This window comes from Arachis ipaensis, chromosome B9, assembly GCF_059453495.1.
Source record: "Arachis ipaensis isolate K30076 ecotype BB chromosome B9, ASM5945349v1, whole genome shotgun sequence".
NCBI lineage: Eukaryota > Viridiplantae > Streptophyta > Magnoliopsida > Fabales > Fabaceae > Arachis > Arachis ipaensis.
The window spans coordinates 48,726,019-48,742,469 of NC_142444.1; the positions used below are offsets into that span (position 1 = coordinate 48,726,019).

General features: G+C 36.8%; 1 protein-coding gene and 2 non-coding genes across 3 annotated transcripts; all 3 read right to left on the reverse strand.

The window, feature by feature from the left end:
* Nucleotides 1–1,877: 1,877 nt before the first annotated feature.
* On the reverse strand, nt 1,878–1,985 carry LOC148544581 (small nucleolar RNA R71). The gene has a single exon (XR_015900813.1). It is a non-coding gene; the product is annotated as a small nucleolar RNA R71 (small nucleolar RNA).
* A 3,565-nt stretch (nt 1,986–5,550) lies between these two features.
* On the reverse strand, nt 5,551–9,140 carry LOC148544582 (uncharacterized). Its single transcript, XM_088500120.1, has 6 exons — nt 8,708–9,140; nt 7,953–8,053; nt 7,620–7,672; nt 7,438–7,493; nt 7,294–7,360; nt 5,551–5,862 (listed from the first exon to the last, which is right to left on the reverse strand). The coding sequence occupies exons 1-3, from the start codon at nt 8,993–8,995 to the stop codon at nt 7,669–7,671; spliced, it is 393 nt and encodes a 130-aa protein (XP_088356246.1). The 5' UTR covers nt 8,996–9,140; the 3' UTR covers nt 5,551–5,862; nt 7,294–7,360; nt 7,438–7,493; nt 7,620–7,668.
* Nucleotides 9,141–11,168: 2,028 nt separating this feature from the next.
* On the reverse strand, nt 11,169–11,276 carry LOC148544583 (small nucleolar RNA R71). The gene has a single exon (XR_015901603.1). It is a non-coding gene; the product is annotated as a small nucleolar RNA R71 (small nucleolar RNA).
* Nucleotides 11,277–16,451: the final 5,175 nt, after the last annotated feature.

The window sequence follows — 16,451 nt, forward strand, 5'->3', positions numbered from 1 at the left end:
AAAAATTAGAAAATCATAAAAATCAAAAATATTTTTCTGTTTCCTGTTTGAGTCTTGAGTCATATCATAAGTTTGGTGTCACTTGCATATGCATCTAGCATTTTTCGAAAATATCATGCATTCATAGTGTTCTTCATGATCTTCAAGTTGTTCTTGGTAAGTCTTCTTGTATGATCTTGATGATTTTTTGTTTTGTGTCTTTTCATGTTTATCATATGCATTCTTGAATTCTTAGTGCCTAAGCATTAAAGAATTCTAAGTTTGGTGTCTTGCATGTTTTCTTTGCATTAAAAATTTTTCAAAAATATGTTCTTGATGTTCATCATGACATTCAAAGTGTTCTTGGTGTTCATCTTGACATTCATAGCATTCTTGCATGCATTCATTGTTTTGATCTAAAAATTTCATGCATTGCATCATTTTTCTTGTTTTTCTCTTGCATCATAAAAATTCAAAAATAAAAAAAAATATATCTTTCCCTTTTTCTCTCATCAAATTCGAAAAGTTGAGTTGACTTTTTCAAAAATTTTTAAAATCAAGTTGTTTCTTATGAGTCAAATCAAATTTTCAATTTGAAAATCTTATCTTTTTCAAAATTCTTAGTTATTTTCGAAAATTCCAAAAATATTTTTCAAAAATCTTTTTCTTATTTTTATATCAAATTTTCGAAAATAACATAATCAATTAATGTTTTGATTCAAAAATTTGAAGTTTGTTACTTGCTTGTTAAGAAAGATTCAAACTTTAAGTTCTAGAATCATATCTTGTGATTTCTTATGAATCAAGTCATTGATTGAGATTTTAAAAATCAAATCTTTTTCAAAATTAATTTCCAAAATATCTTCTTATCTTATCTTTTTCAAAAATTTGATTTCAAAATATCTTCTCTAACTTCCTAACTTCCTATCTTTTCAAAATTTGTTTCAACTAACTAACTAACTTTTTGTTTGTTTCTTAACTTTTTCAAAACCACCTAACTAACTCTCTCTCTCTCATTTTCGAAAATATCTTCCCCCTTTTTTCAAAATTTCTTTTTTTAATTTATTAATTATTTTATTTTTTAAATTTTCGAAAATCACTAACATTCTTCAAAAACTATTTTCAAAAAAAAAAAATCACTAACTCCTTTTCAAAATTAAGTTTCGAAAATTCCCTCCTTCTCTCTCATCCTATTCTATTTATTCATTCATTAACTAACATCTCTTCCTCACATCATCACCAAATTCGAACCCCCTCTTCTATCTGTGTTCGAATTTCTTCTTCTTTTCTTCTACTAACAATAAGGATCCTCTTTACTGTGACATAGAGGATTCCTCTTCTTTTCTTTTTCTCTCCTCTTTCTTATGAGCAGGGACAGAGAAAAAGGCATTCTTGTTGAAGCTGATCCAGAACCTGAAAGGACTCTGAAGAGAAAATTAAGAGAAGCTAAATTACAACAATCCAGAGACAACTTGATTGAAAATTCCGAACAAGTAAAGGAGATGGCAGCCGAACCCAACAACAATGCAAGGAGAATGCTTGGTGACTTCACTGCACCTAATTCCAATTTACATGGAAGAAGCATCTCCATTCCTGCCATTGGAGCAAACAACTTTGAGCTGAAACCTCAATTAGTTTCTCTGATGCAGCAGAACTGCAAGTTTCATGGACTTCCATCTGAAGATCCTTTTCAGTTCTTAACTGAATTCTTGCAGATATGTGATACTGTTAAGACTAATGGAGTAGATCCTGAAGTCTACAGGCTCATGCTTTTCCCTTTTGCTGTAAGAGACAGAGCTAGATTATGGTTGGATTCTCAACCCAAAGACAGCCTGAACTCTTGGGATAAGCTGGTCACGGCTTTCTTAGCCAAGTACTTTCCTCCTCAAAAGCTGAGCAAGCTTAGAGCTGATGTTCAAACCTTCAGACAGAAAGAAGGTGAATCCCTCTATGAAGCTTGGGAAAGATACAAACAGTTGACCAAAAAGTGTCCTTCTGACACGCTTTCAGAATGGACCATCCTGGATATATTCTATGATGGTTTATCTGAGCTATCAAAGATGTCACTGGACACTTCTACAGGTGGATCCATTCACCTAAAGAAAACGCCTGCTGATGAGCGGATAATTTATACGCTTTTTGGCATTGTTTTTAGCATGTTTTTAGTAGGATCTAGTTACTTTTAGGGATGTTTTCATAAGTTTTTATGTTAAATTCACATTTCTGGACTTTACTATGAGTTTGTGTGTTTTTCTGTGATTTCAGGTATTTTCTGGCTGAAATTGAGGGACTTGAGCAGAAATCAGATTCAGAGGTTGAAAAAGGACTGCTGATGCTGTTGGATTCTGACCTCCCTGCACTCAAAGTGGATTTTCTGGAGCTACAGAAGCCCAATTGGCACTCTCTCAATTGCGTTGGAAAGTAGACATCCAGGGCTTTCCAGCAATATATAATAGTCCATACTTTGGCCAAGAATTGACGACGTAAACTGGCGTTCAACGCCAGCCTTCTGCCCAAATCTGGCGTCCAGCGCCAGAAAAGGATCCAAAACCAGAGTTGAACGCCCAAACTGGCACAGAAACTGGCGTTCAACTCCACAAATGGCCTCTGCATGTGCTACACTCAAGCTCAGCCCAAACACACACCAAGTGGGCCCCGGAAGTGGATTTATGCATCAATTACTTACTCATGTAAACCCTAGTGACTAGTTTATTATAAATAGGACCTCTTACTATTGTATTAGGCATCTTTGGATTACCTTATGATCCTTTGATCACGTTTTAGGGGGCTGGCCATCTCGGCCATGCCTGGACCTTCACTTATGTATTTTTAACGGTAGAGTTTCTACACTCCATAGATTAAGGTGTGGAGCTCTGCTGTTCCTCAAAGATTAATGCAAAGTACTACTGTTTTCTACTCAATTCTTCTTATTTCTCTTCTAAGATATCCATTCGCACCCAAGAACATGATGAAGGTGATGATTATGTGTGACGCTCATCATCCTTCTCCCTTATGAACGCGTGCCTGACAAACACTTCTGTTCTACATGAAATAAGCTAGAATGAATATCTCTTAGATCTCCTAACCAGAATCTTCGTGGCGTAAGCTAGAATGATGGCGGCATTCAAGAGAATCCGGAAGGTCTAAACCTTCAATGATTGAATGACTGTGACGAGCTCCGAACTCGCGATTGCAGGGCGTTAGTGACAGACGCAAAAGGAGAGTAAATCCTATTCCGGCATGATCGAGAACCGACAGATGAATAGCCGTGCCGTGACAGGGTGCGTGAGCATATTATTCACTGAGAGGATAAGATGAAGCCATTGACAAGGGTGATGCCTCCAGACGATTAGCCGTGCCGTGACAGGGCATTGGATCATTTTCCTGTGAGATGACCGAAAGTAGCCATTGACAGTGGTGATGTATCACATAAAGCCAGCCATGGAAAGGAGTAAGACGGATTGGATGAAGATAGCAGGAAAGTAGAGGTTCAGAGGAACGAAAAGCATCTCCATTCGCTTATCTAAAATTCCTACCAATGAATTACATAAGTATCTCTATCCCTCTTTTATTATATAATATTCGAAAACACCATTATCACTTTATATCTGCCTGACTGAGATTTACAAGGTGACCATAGCTTGCTTCATACCAACAATCTCTGTGGGATTCGACCCTTACTCACGTAAGGTATTACTTGGACGACCCAGTGCACTTGCTGGTTAGTTGAACGGAGTTGTGTCCACACATAGAGCCACAATGAGGATTCAATACAATTATATATTGTTAATCACACACAAGTACAAAGAACGTGGAACACAATTTCGTGCACCAAGTTTTTGGTGCCGTTGCCGGGGATTGTTTGAGTTTGGACAACTGACGGTTCATCTTGTTGCTCAGATTAGGTAATTTTCTTTTCGTTTTTTTTTTCAAAAAATCTTTCAAAAATATTTTCAAAAATCTCTCATATGTTTTCGAAAAAAAATAAAATAAAAATGTTTTCAAAAATTTTATTCAAGATTTTTAAGAATGAATTCTAGTGTTTCATGAAGCATGTGAAGCCTGGCTGGCTGTAGAGCCATGTCTAAATTCTTTTGGACTGAGGCTTCCAAACCATCAGAGGCAAGTTACATGCTTGGTAAATGATGAGCAGCAATTTGTTATCAAGATCAATATACTCTGGTGTTAAATGCTGAAGCTTGGCTGGCCATTGGCCATGTCTAGTGTTTTGGACTGGAGCTTTCATTGAAAGCTTGGCTGGCTAGTGAGCCATGTCTAATTCTTGGACTGAAGCTTTAGACTAACATGGCAAGATTCCTGGAATTCATATTAAAAATTTTGGAATCCTTATTTTCCTTTTTCAATTAATTTTTGAAAAATAAAATAAAAATCCAAAAAAATTAGAAAATCATAAAAATCAAAAATATTTTTCTGTTTCTTGTTTGAGTCTTGAGTCATGTTATAAGTTTGGTGTCACTTGCATATGCATCTTGCATTTTTTCGAAAATATCATGCATTCATAGTGTTCTTCATGATCTTCAAGTTGTTCTTGGTAAGTCTTCTTGTTTGATCTTGATGATTTTTTGTTTTGTGTCTTTTCATGTTTATCATATGCATTCTTGAATTCTTAGTGCGTAAGCATTAAAGAATTCTAAGTTTGATGCCTTCAATGTTTTCTTTGCATTAAAAATTTTTCAAAAATATGTTCTTGATGTTCATCATGATCTTCATAGTGTTCTTGGTGTTCATCTTGACATTCATAGCATTCTTGCATGCATTCATTGTTTTGATCTAAAAATTTCATGCATTGCATAATTTTCATGTTTTCATAAAAATTCAAAAAAATCAAAAAATATCTTTCCCTTTTTCTCTCATCAAATTCGAAAATTTGGATTGACTTTTTCAAAAATTTTTAAAAATCAAGTTGTTTCTCATGAGTCAAATCAAATTTTCAATTTGAAAATCTTATCTTTTTCAAAATCTCACTACAAGAAAAATACCCATTCAGGTACACTTGAAAAGTGTAGCCAAAAGTGAAAAAAAATGATGCCTTAGGCTACGGCTACGCTTTTTGGGCTACGGCTACGCTTTTTGGGGTGATTCCTATTCAGCCGTTGCCTATTCTCAAAGGCTACGCTTTCCTGCACCAAGGGCTACGCTTTTGGCGTTTGGGAATAGGCTACGCTTTTCAAGTGATGCTGTCCAGGATCAAAGGCTACGCTTTTCAGCACTAATGGTTACCAGAATTCAAAAGAATAGGCTACACTTTTCAAGGCTACTGCATCACTTTATAAACGTAACAAATAGCATACTTATAGCTACTTTATATAAGTGTAGCCTTAGGTCCCTCATTATTTTTTTTAATTTTTAATATATATATATATATATATATATATATATATATATAATTAATATTTCAATAATTTTTTGTACAATATAATATTTAATAATATAATTACATATATAATTTTGTATTTTTAATTAAATGAATTAAATAAAATAAAATAAAAATAAATATAAAATTATACTAAATTTATTTAAATAATAAAAATTATCTGTAAACAAAATATATTTATAAAGAACCAAAAGTATTAAAATGAAATTAATTTTGAATATTCATACATCTCACACCAAATTAAGCATAGTCATATCAAAATAAGCAAGAGACCACTTAAAATTTACTACTAATACTCTACGAAAAACTAAAATATTATATCTTACATAAGTATTTTCTAATAACTAAACCATATTCCACAATCCATGAATCTCTTCCTCTTGTTGCTACTGTTTGGCCTTCATGTCTCCAAGTTCATCTTTTAAAGTTGTCGCTTTTTCTTTGAGCTGTTGCTTTAAAATGTGGTGACCACAGAAGATAACTCAAATCTGCAATCAATTCCAGCAACCAAGTGAATTCTTTTTTAACTTATAAAGCCTAAAGGCAGCAACTTTGACAGGCAACAACAAAAGAATCACCCCATCAATAAAAGAATAACCTATAACTCATCAAATCCCAAATGCCAATATCTCTTACAAGCATTGTTTATAGCATTCACAGCCATCCTAAAAGGCATAAAGATATAGCAGTGAAAGCTTACCAAACCTACTACTCTTTTTATTAACCTCCTAATATGTACGCTCAACTTTACATTAATATATATACACACATATATATCCATTGGAAATGTGAAATAAGTAATTAAGTACTATACTGTACCTGTGACTAATTAATAACAGGAAGTGAGATTTTCATAATAGTATTATTAAGGCACATTCCTAATTATGATTGTTCTTTAGAGCTTCTTGGCAATCCGATATTAGTGGCTAGTGTAGTGGGTTCTACTTCTACACACAAAAATTACAGCTGCTACACATTCCTTGTGCTCAGAAATCTCGTGATGTTCATCTGCAAAAAAGTCAAGCATTGCCAACTAATTTGTCATACTTTGAGAAATTAATATTCTCTCTTATACACTAGCATAACATAATCTGAGGGAAAGAAGCAACAAGCATTAAATCAAGTGAGCTTTCTTCCAGAATTAATAGATTGAGCTTTAATTCTATCTTTTTTTTCATGGTAAGTGAAATTCCCTTTTTTTTTCTTGGTTATCCTTATGTAATACATATTTGAATGAATCAGAAACCATTCGTGGGACAGAAGCAATAAACAAGAAAAGGTGTCACATGTGGTGAATGAGCATCTCTTTGCCAAGTGCCATGTTGTGTGACTCATGATTAAGATTATATGATCGGTTTTGAGTTATCAAGTGAGAAAGTCGTCCTCTCCCTCACATGCTCATAAGCTAAGGTTTTGCTTTTTCAGCCTTTTCTTTTCCCCCTTTGGAAATTCCCGTCCACACTCCAAAACCCAATCCCAACTTAAAAAAGTTCCCTCAAAACACAAATAGAATAGAATAGTAAAACATTTACAAATAAGTATTTTTAAGAAACAAGTTAAACTTTCTGTTTATGAAATTTAGTTAAATTTATACATTTATTGTCAATTGTGCCAACAGGTGAATATACGGTGGGTACATTTAGTTAAATTTAGTTAAATTCATACATTTATTGTCAATTGTGCCAACAAGTGTTGTTTTAGACAAAAAAATTTCATAAGACAAAAATATATAAGTGGAAAATTAAAAGATAACAGTCAAATAGCAATCACAAAGAGCAGAACCATTTGTCCTAATTGGCTTTTGAAACTAACAGTTTAAAACTACATTATGCACATAACTCTGACTAAGCCAATTAGATTCCAGCCACAATACAATTCTACAAAATTTAATCAGAATATAGCACATAACATTAACATACCTTAACTGCAAGTTCTCCAATAGCCCAGCATGCATTATTTGCTATTGAAATAGCCTGATAAACCAGGCTGCAAAACAAGGAAAGAAGCAGTTCATATGGAAATTCATTAGACACAAAAGAGCACAATCGGTTTTATCATTCTACCTGCCCCAGTTTCGGACATCTGTCCCTCCTCCGAGTCCAAGTCCTTCCCATACTAACTACAACAACACAAACACCATCATGTCAGTAAACAAAATAACTATATATTCTTAATCAGCTGAGGAATTTTGTAGAAGAAAAATTCTACAGATCGATGCAAAGTGAAGAAAACACAAGTCCTCAACCTGATCCATTACTTGAGCAGCATCCTATCTTTTCCAATAGTCTTCGGTACTACCTATACCACAAAAGAAAACCAGTTTATATTAAGCTATTCAACAACAAAGTGTTTTCATAAGTCATAACCAAATCAAATAACTCCTAAGCGATTTCGTAAATTTTGTATTAGGTCTTCTCTCTTTAAAGCCAAGATAAATTCAAGATAAATCCTAAAAAGTTAAAACCCCAACACCAACAAGCATGGTTAACAGAACCGAAACGGCACTGACAGGGTCACCTTTTTTACCTAAATAAATTATTATAGAAAAAATTAATGAAATTGCATAATAAAATCATACATCTGAAGAGCTAACATGGCGAGGGGTGATGGAGCCTCCAATCTGCACCAGTCCATCAGCGGTGAACAATGTAATTCTATCCTCATGAACCCATTGAATTTCTGAGAAATCATTGAAACAAATTAGCAATATAGTACTTAGCAAATAAATTACACCTGTTGGGTGCAGCCCTTCTCGGGACCCTGCGTGAACGCGGGATGCTTGTGAACCAGGCCGCTTTTTTTTTTTTTACTTAGCAAAAAAATCTCATCAGCATAAAAGAGCAGTATATCATTTTCCAAAATGCAGACTCTGATGAAGGCAATCTCAGTTATCGATCAATTAAAACTTAAAAAGTACCAAATGCCATGAATCCAAAAAGCACTGCACCCTTCAATAACCTAAAAATCCTCTGAAAGTTTATAAATTATACTTGAAGAATACCTAACTCAACTAAAGCAGCAAAATCACTAGGCCTTGAAGAAACAAAATAACCATAACTTAGAGCACATAAACATCGAAAAGAAGAAGCAAAAGCTCCACCATTTCATTTCAACAAAAACTAATTTTAATTTTCAAGATTTTAGCTCAAATATTCTAAAAAAGCACACACATTTGAATATTATATATACAAAAATATGTTTCACAACTTGCACAATCACAACTAGCGCTGCAGAATCAAATTCCGCAATTGAAATGAACTTCAATTACAACAATCAGTGAAAGGAAAATCCAGCTACTTGAATGAAATTTCAGGAAAAAGAAGGAAAGATTACCAGAGTCGGATTGGAACCACGGGAAAGATCGAAAAGGATCATCACCGGATAGGTTGGAAGAGTCATCGGTGGCTTTGACCACGATATGATGGCGAGAAGAACGAGATGATGAGAAATTGAATGAGGATCTGAAAAGCGGGGAGAGAGGAGATGATAGCGTGGAACGAGAAATTGATGCAAGAGAAGAAGGGAATCTGAATCTTGAGGAGATGATAGCGGTGGAAGAAGCCCTAGCAATGGCGGTGGAGTTTCAACGGCGACCAAGCACCCCTTTCTTCTCTCCTCCATCGCGTTTTCTCTCTCCCTCGAGCTCTCTTTCACCGGCGCTCGACAGCGGTGGAGCCATATGCGGCGTCGTCGTTTCTTTCCTTCCTTCCCCTCTCCTCTCTTCTTCTCTTCTTCTTCCTGTGCTCCCCTTTTCTGATTTCTTCTCTTTCGTGTGTGTGAGTTAAGGGAGGATGAGAGTGCGTGAGGCTGAATGGATACGAAAAGGGGGAAAAATTTACCTAATGTGAGAGCACAGTGAACAGAAGCGACGATGAAGACTAGTGATGGCGTGGTGAGTGGTGAGTGACGAATATGAGTGACTGGTGGAGATGGTGAGTGGTGAGTGGTGAGTGTTGACTGGTGATGGCGATCCCTTTCTCTGATTTGGGGGTGATGAGTGGCGCGAAGAAGGGAAAAGCTAAGGGTAGTGATGATCGAGTGTTATGTTTTCAGTGGCTAAGGGTTATGTTTTCTGATTTGGCTAAGTGTTTGTACGCATGTATCATTTGGGGAAAATTCAAAAAATTTACTAAGTGTTATTGGACATTTCACTTAGATACATTAGGCAACACTTTTGAAGCGCACCCAAAACTTAATAAATAGGCTACTCTTAAAAAGCGCTCTCTTTGATATAAAAGTGTACCCATAGATATTAACATACGGCTACGCTTTATAAGTGATTTCTATAATATCTAAGGCTACACTTTTTAAATGATGCCAGAATTGTGTTTCCTTTTCTCTAAAAAACAGGCAACACTGAGAAAAGCGTAGCCTATTCTATGAATAGGCTACGCTTTTCAAATGTAGCTTAAAAAAAGTGTGGCTGAATGGGTATTTTTCTTGTAGTGTCTTTTTCAAAAATCAAATCTTTTTCAAATTTCTTAGTTATTTTCGAAAATTCCAAAAATATTTTTCAAAAATCTTTTTCTTATTTTTATACCAAATTTTCGAAAATAACATAATCAATTAATGTTTTGATTAAAAAATTTGAAGTTTGTTACTTGCTTGTTAAGAAAGATTCAAACTTTAAGTTCTAGAATCATATCTTGTGATTTCTTATGAATCAAGTCATTAATTGTGATTTTAAAAATCAAATCTTTTTCAAAACTAATTTCAATAATATCTTTTCAAAAATATCTTCTTATCTTATCTTTTTCAAAAATATCTTTTCAAATATCTTTTCTAACTTCCTAACTTCTTATCTTTTCAAAATTTGTTTCAACTAACTAACTAACTTTTTGTTTGTTTCTTAACTTTTTCAAAACTACCTAACTAACTCTCTCTCTCTAATTTTCGAAAATATCTCCCCCTTTTTCAAAAATTTCTTTTTAATTAACTAATTATTTTTATTTTTATTTTTATTTTTATTTCAAAAATTTTCGAAAAATACTAACAAATTTTCAAAAACCAATTTTCAAAAATCACTAACTCCTTTTTAAAATAATTTTCGAAAATTATACCTCCCCCATCCTATTCTATTTATTCATTCATATCCTAACATCTCATCTCACATTTCTTCCATTCGTACAGTTGTGCCTCTTCCCTTACATTACATTCTTTGTCTCCCCCTCTTTTCTTCCACTCACACAGGGATCCCTATACTGTGGTAAAAAGGATCTCCATTATTATTATTATTTTTCTGTGCCTTCTTCTTTGTCATATGAGCAGGAGCAAGGATAAGAACATTCTTGTGGAAGCAGATCCAGAACCTGAAAGGACTCTGAAGAGAAAATTAAGAGAAGCTAAAATACAACAATCCAGAGATAACCTTTCAGAAATTTTCGAACAGGCAGAGGAGATGGCAGCCGAAAATAATAATAATGTAAGGAAGATGCTTGGTGACTTTACTGCACCTAATTCCAATTTACATGGAAGAAGCATCTCCATTCCTGCCATTGGAGCAAACAACTTTGAGCTGAAACCTCAATTAGTTTCTCTGATGCAGCAGAACTGCAAGTTTCATGGACTTCCATCTGAAGATCCTTTTCAGTTCTTAACTGAATTCTTGCAGATATGTGATACTGTTAAGACTAATGGAGTAGATCCTGAAGTCTACAGGCTCATGCTTTTCCCTTTTGCTGTAAGAGACAGAGCTAGATTATGGTTGGATTCTCAACCCAAAGACAGCCTGAACTCTTGGGATAAGCTGGTCACGGCTTTCTTAGCCAAGTACTTTCCTCCTCAAAAGCTGAGCAAGCTTAGAGCTGATGTTCAAACCTTCAGACAGAAAGAAGGTGAATCTCTCTATGAAGCTTGGGAAAGATACAAACAGTTGACCAAAAAGTGTCCTTCTGACATGCTTTCAGAATGGACCATCCTGGATATATTCTATGATGGTTTATCTGAGCTATCAAAGATGTCACTGGACACTTCTGCAGGTGGATCCATTCACCTAAAGAAAACGCCTGCAGAAGCTCAAGAACTCATTAACATGGTTGCTAATAACCAGTTCATGTACACTTCTGAAAGGAATCCTGTGAATAATGGGACGCCTATGAAGAAGGGAGTTCTTGAAGTTGATACTCTGAATGCCATATTGGCTTAGAACAAAATATTGACTCAGCAAGTCAATATGATCTCTCAGAGTCTGCATGGAATGCAAGCTGCATCCAACAGTACTCAAGAGGCATCTTCTGAAGAAGAAGCCTATGATCCTGAGAACCCTGCAATAACAGAGGTAAATTACTTAGGTGAAGCTTATGGAAACACCTATAACTCAACATGGAGAAATCATCCAAATTTCTCATGGAAGGATCAAAAGCCTCAACAAGGCTTTAATAATGGTGGAAGAAACAGGTTTAGCAATAGCAAGCCTTTTCCATCATCAACTCAGCAACAGACAGAGAACTCTGAACAAAATGCTTCTAATTTAGCAAATCTAGTCTCTGATCTATCTAAGGCCACTGTAAGTTTCATGAATGAAACAAGGTCTTCCATTAGAAATCTGGAAGCACAAGTGGGCCAGCTGAGTAAAAGGATCACTGAAATCCCTGCTAGTACTCTCCCAAGCAATACAGAAGAGAACCCAAAAGGAGAGTGCGAGGCCATTGACATAAGCGCCATGGCCGAACCTCTGAGGAGAGGAGAGGACGTGAATCCCAAGGAGGAGGACCTCCTGGGACGTCCAGTGATCAATAAGGAGCTTCCCTCTGGGGAACCAAAGGACTCTGAGGCTCATCTAGAGACCATAGAGATTCCATTGAACCTCCTTATGCCCTTCATGAGCTCTGATGAGTATTCCTCTTCTGAAGAGAATGAGGATGTTATTGAAGAGCAAACTGCCAAGTTTCTTGGTGCAATCATGAAGCTGAATGCCAAATTGTTTGGCATTGATGCTTGGGAAGTTGAACCTCCCTTGTTCATCAATGAACTAAGTGATCTGGATCAACTGACATTGCCTCAGAAGAGACAGGATCCTGGAAAGTTCATAATACCCTGTACCATAGGCACCATGATCTTTAAAGCTCTGTGTGACCTTGGTTCAGGAATAAACCTCATGCCCCTCTGTGTAATAGAGAAACTGGGAATCTATGGGGTGCAAGCTGCTAAAATCTCATTAGAGATGGCAGACAGCTCAAGAAGACAGGCTTATGGACAAGTAGAAGATGTATTAGTAAAGGTTGAGGGCCTTTACATACCTACTGATTTCATAGTCCTGGATACTGGAAAGGAAGAGGATGAATCCATCATCCTAGGAAGACTTTTCCTGGCCACAGCAAGAGCTGTGATTGATGTTGATAGAGGTGAAATAGTCCTTCAATGGAATGAAAACTCCCTTGTATTCAAAACTCAAGGATCTCCCTCTGCAACCATGGAGAGGAAGCTTGAAAAGCTTCTCTCAAAGCAGAGTCAACCAGAGCCCCCACAGTCAAACTCTAAGTTTGGTGTTGGGAGGCCACAACCAAACTCTAAGTTTGGTGTTGAACTCCCATATCCAAACTCTAAGTTTGGTGTTGGAGAGTCTCAACAAAGCTCTGCACATCTGTGAGGCTCCATGAGAGCCACTGTCAAGCTATTGACATTAAAGAAGCGCTTGTTGGGAGGCAACCCAATGTTTATCTAATTCTTATTTTTATTGTTTTTCATGTTTTCTTAGGTTCATGATCATGTGGAGTCACAAAATAAATAGAAAAATTGAAAACGGAATCAAAAACAGCAGAAGAAAAATCACACCCTGGAGGAGCATCTGTCTGGCGTTCAAACGCCAGAACAGAGCATAGTTCTGGTGCTGAACGCCCAGAATGTGAGCATCCTGGCGCTAAACGCCCAGAACAAGCATGGTTCTGGCGTTCAACGCCAGAAATGGCAGCAAATGGGCGTTGAACGCCCAAAAGGGGCACCAACCTGGCGCTGAACGCCCAGAGTTGTGTGCAAGGGCATTTTGCATGCCTAACTTGGTGCAGGGATGTAAATGCCTTGACACCTCAAGATCTGTGGACCTCACAGGATCACCTCAGGATCTGTGGACCCCACAGGATCCCCACTACCTCCACTCACTCTCTTCTCTCTTCTCAATAATCCTCTATTCCCAATAAACACTCTTCCCTATTAACTCTTTACCACTCACATCCAAACACCCACTTTCCTTCAAAATTCAACATCTCTTCCCCACCCAATCCCACCCATATGGCCGAATACACATCTCCCTCCATCTCCTCCATATCTTCTTCTTATTCTTCTATTCTTTCTTCTTTTGCTCGAGGGCGAGCAACATTCTAAGTTTGGTGTGGTAAAAGCATAGCTTTTTTGTTTTTTTTCCATAACCATTGATGGCACCTAAGGCCAGAGAAACCTCCAGAAAGAGGAAAGGGAAGACAAAAGCTTCCATCAAGGGTCTATAGCTCAGTGGTAGAACATTTGACTGCAAATCAAGAGATTCCTGAGATACCTCAGGGGATACATTTTCTTCCACACAATTATTGGAAGCAACTAAGGGTGGAACATCAAGAGCACTCCATCATCCTTCATGAAATCAGAGAAGATCTAAAAGCAATGAAGGAGGAGCAGCCAAGGCAAGGAAGAGACATAGAAGAGCTCAAGGACATCACTAAGGTGGACTCATTCCTTGTTCTTATTTCTTCTGTTTTTCGTTTTCTATGTTATGTACTTATCTGTGTTTGTGTCTTCATTACATGATCATTAGTAGTAGTAACTATGTCTTAAAGTTATGAATGTCCTATGAATCCATCACCTCTCTTAAAATAAAAACTGTTTTAATTCAAAAGAACAAGAAGTACATGAGTTTTGAATTTATCCTTGAACTTAGTTTAATTATATTGATGTGGTGACAATGCTTCTTGTTTTCTGAATGTATGCTTGAACAGTGCATATGTCTTTTGAAGTTGTTGTTTAAGAATGTTAAAATATGTTGGCTCTTGAAAGAATGATGACTAAGAGACATATTATTTGATAATCTGAAAAATCATAAAAATGATTCTTGAAGCAAGAAAAAGCAGCAAAGAACAAAGCTTGCAGAAAAAAAAAAGGGGCGAAAAAAAAAATAGAAAAAAATATAAAAAAAAAATTAGAAAAAGCAAGCAGAAAAAGCCAATAACCCTTAAAACCAAAAGGCAAGGGCAAATAAAAAGGATCCCAAGGCTTTGAGCATCAGTGGATAGGAGGGCCTAAAGGAATAAAATCCTGGTCTAAGCGGCTAAACCAAGCTGTCCCTAACCATGTGCTTGTGGCGTGTAGGTGTCAAGTGAAAACTTGAGACTGAGCGGTTAAAGTCAAGGTCCAAAGCAAAAACAAAGAGTGTGCTTAAGAACCCTGGACACCTCTAATTGGGGACTTTAGCAAAGCTGAGTCACAATCTGAAAAGGTTCACCCAATTATGTGTCTGTGGCATTTATGTATCCGGTGGTAACACTGGAAAACAAAGTGCATAGGGCCACGGCCAAGACTCATAAAGAAGCTGTGTTCAAGAATCATCATACTGAACTAGGAGAGTCGAGAACACTATTCGAAATCTGAAGTTCCTATAGATGCCAATCATTCTAAACCTCAATGGATAAAGTGAGATGCCAAAACTATTCAAGAGGCAAAAAGCTATAAGTCCCGCTCATATGATTACAGCTATGTTTCATTGATAGTTTGAAATTTATAGTATATTCTCTTCTTTTTATCCTATTTGATTTTCAGTTGCTTGGGGACAAGCAACAATTTAAGTTTGGTGTTGTGATGAGCGGATAATTTATACGCTTTTTGGCATTGTTTTTAGTATGTTTTTAGTAGGATCTAGTTACTTTTAGGGATGTTTTCATAAGTTTTTATGTTAAATTCACATTTCTGGACTTTACTATGAGTTTGTGTGTTTTTATGTGATTTCAGGTATTTTCTGGCTGAAATTGAGGGACTTGAGCAGAAATCAGATTCAGAGGTTGAAAAAGGACTGCTGATGCTGTTGGATTCTGACCTCCCTGCACTCAAAGTGGATTTTCTGGAGCTACAGAACTTGAAATGGCGCGCTTCCAATTGCGTTGGAAAGTAGACATCCAGGGCTTTCCAGAAATATATAATAGTCCATACTTTAGCCAAGAATTGATGACGTAAACTGGCGTTCAACGCCAGCCTTCTGCCCAAATCTGGCGTCCAGCGCCAGAAAAGGATCCAAAACCAGAGTTGAACGCCCAAACTGGCACAGAAACTGGCGTTCAACTCCACAAATGGCCTCTGCACGTGCTACACTCAAGCTCAGCCCAAACACACACCAAGTGGGCCCCGGAAGTGGATTTATGCATCAATTACTTACTCATGTAAACCCTAGTGACTAGTTTATTATAAATAGGACCTCTTACTATTGTATTAGGCATCTTTGGATTACCTTATGATCCTTTGATCACGTTTTAGGGGGCTGGCCATCTCGGCCATGCCTGGACCTTCACTTATGTATTTTTAATGGTAGAGTTTCTACACTCCATAGATTAAGGTGTGGAGCTCTGCTGTTCCTCAAAGATTAATGCAAAGTACTACTGTTTTCTACTCAATTCTTCTTATTTCTCTTCTAAGATATCCATTCGCACCCAAGAACATGATGAAGGTGATGATTATGTGTGACGCTCATCATCCTTCTCCCTTATGAACGCGTGCCTGACAAACACTTCTGTTCTACATGAAATAAGCTAGAATGAATATCTCTTAGATCTCCTAACCAGAATCTTCATGGCGTAAGCTAGAATGATGGCGGCATTCAAGAGAATCCGGAAGGTCTAAACCTTGTCTGTGGTATTCCGAGTAGGATTCAATGATTGAATGACTGTGACGAGCTCCGAACTCACGATTGCAGGGCGTTAGTGACAGACGCAAAAGGATAGTAAATCCTATTCCGGCATGATCGAGAACCGACAGATGAATAGCCATGCCGTGACAGGGTGCGTGAGCATATTATTCACTGAGAGGATAAGATGAAGCCATTGACAAGGGTGATGCCTCCAGACGATTAGCCGTGCCGTGACAGGGCATTGGATCATTTTCCCGT

Coding starts and splice junctions, on each gene's coding strand:
- LOC148544582 (XM_088500120.1), bottom strand. CDS start 8,995: ATGGAGGAGAGAAGAAAGGGGTGCTTGGTCGCCGTTGAAACTCCACCG. Junction 8,054..8,707: donor GTGGTTCCAATCCGACTCTG/GTAATCTTTCCT, acceptor ATGATTTCTCAG/AAATTCAATGGGTTCATGAG.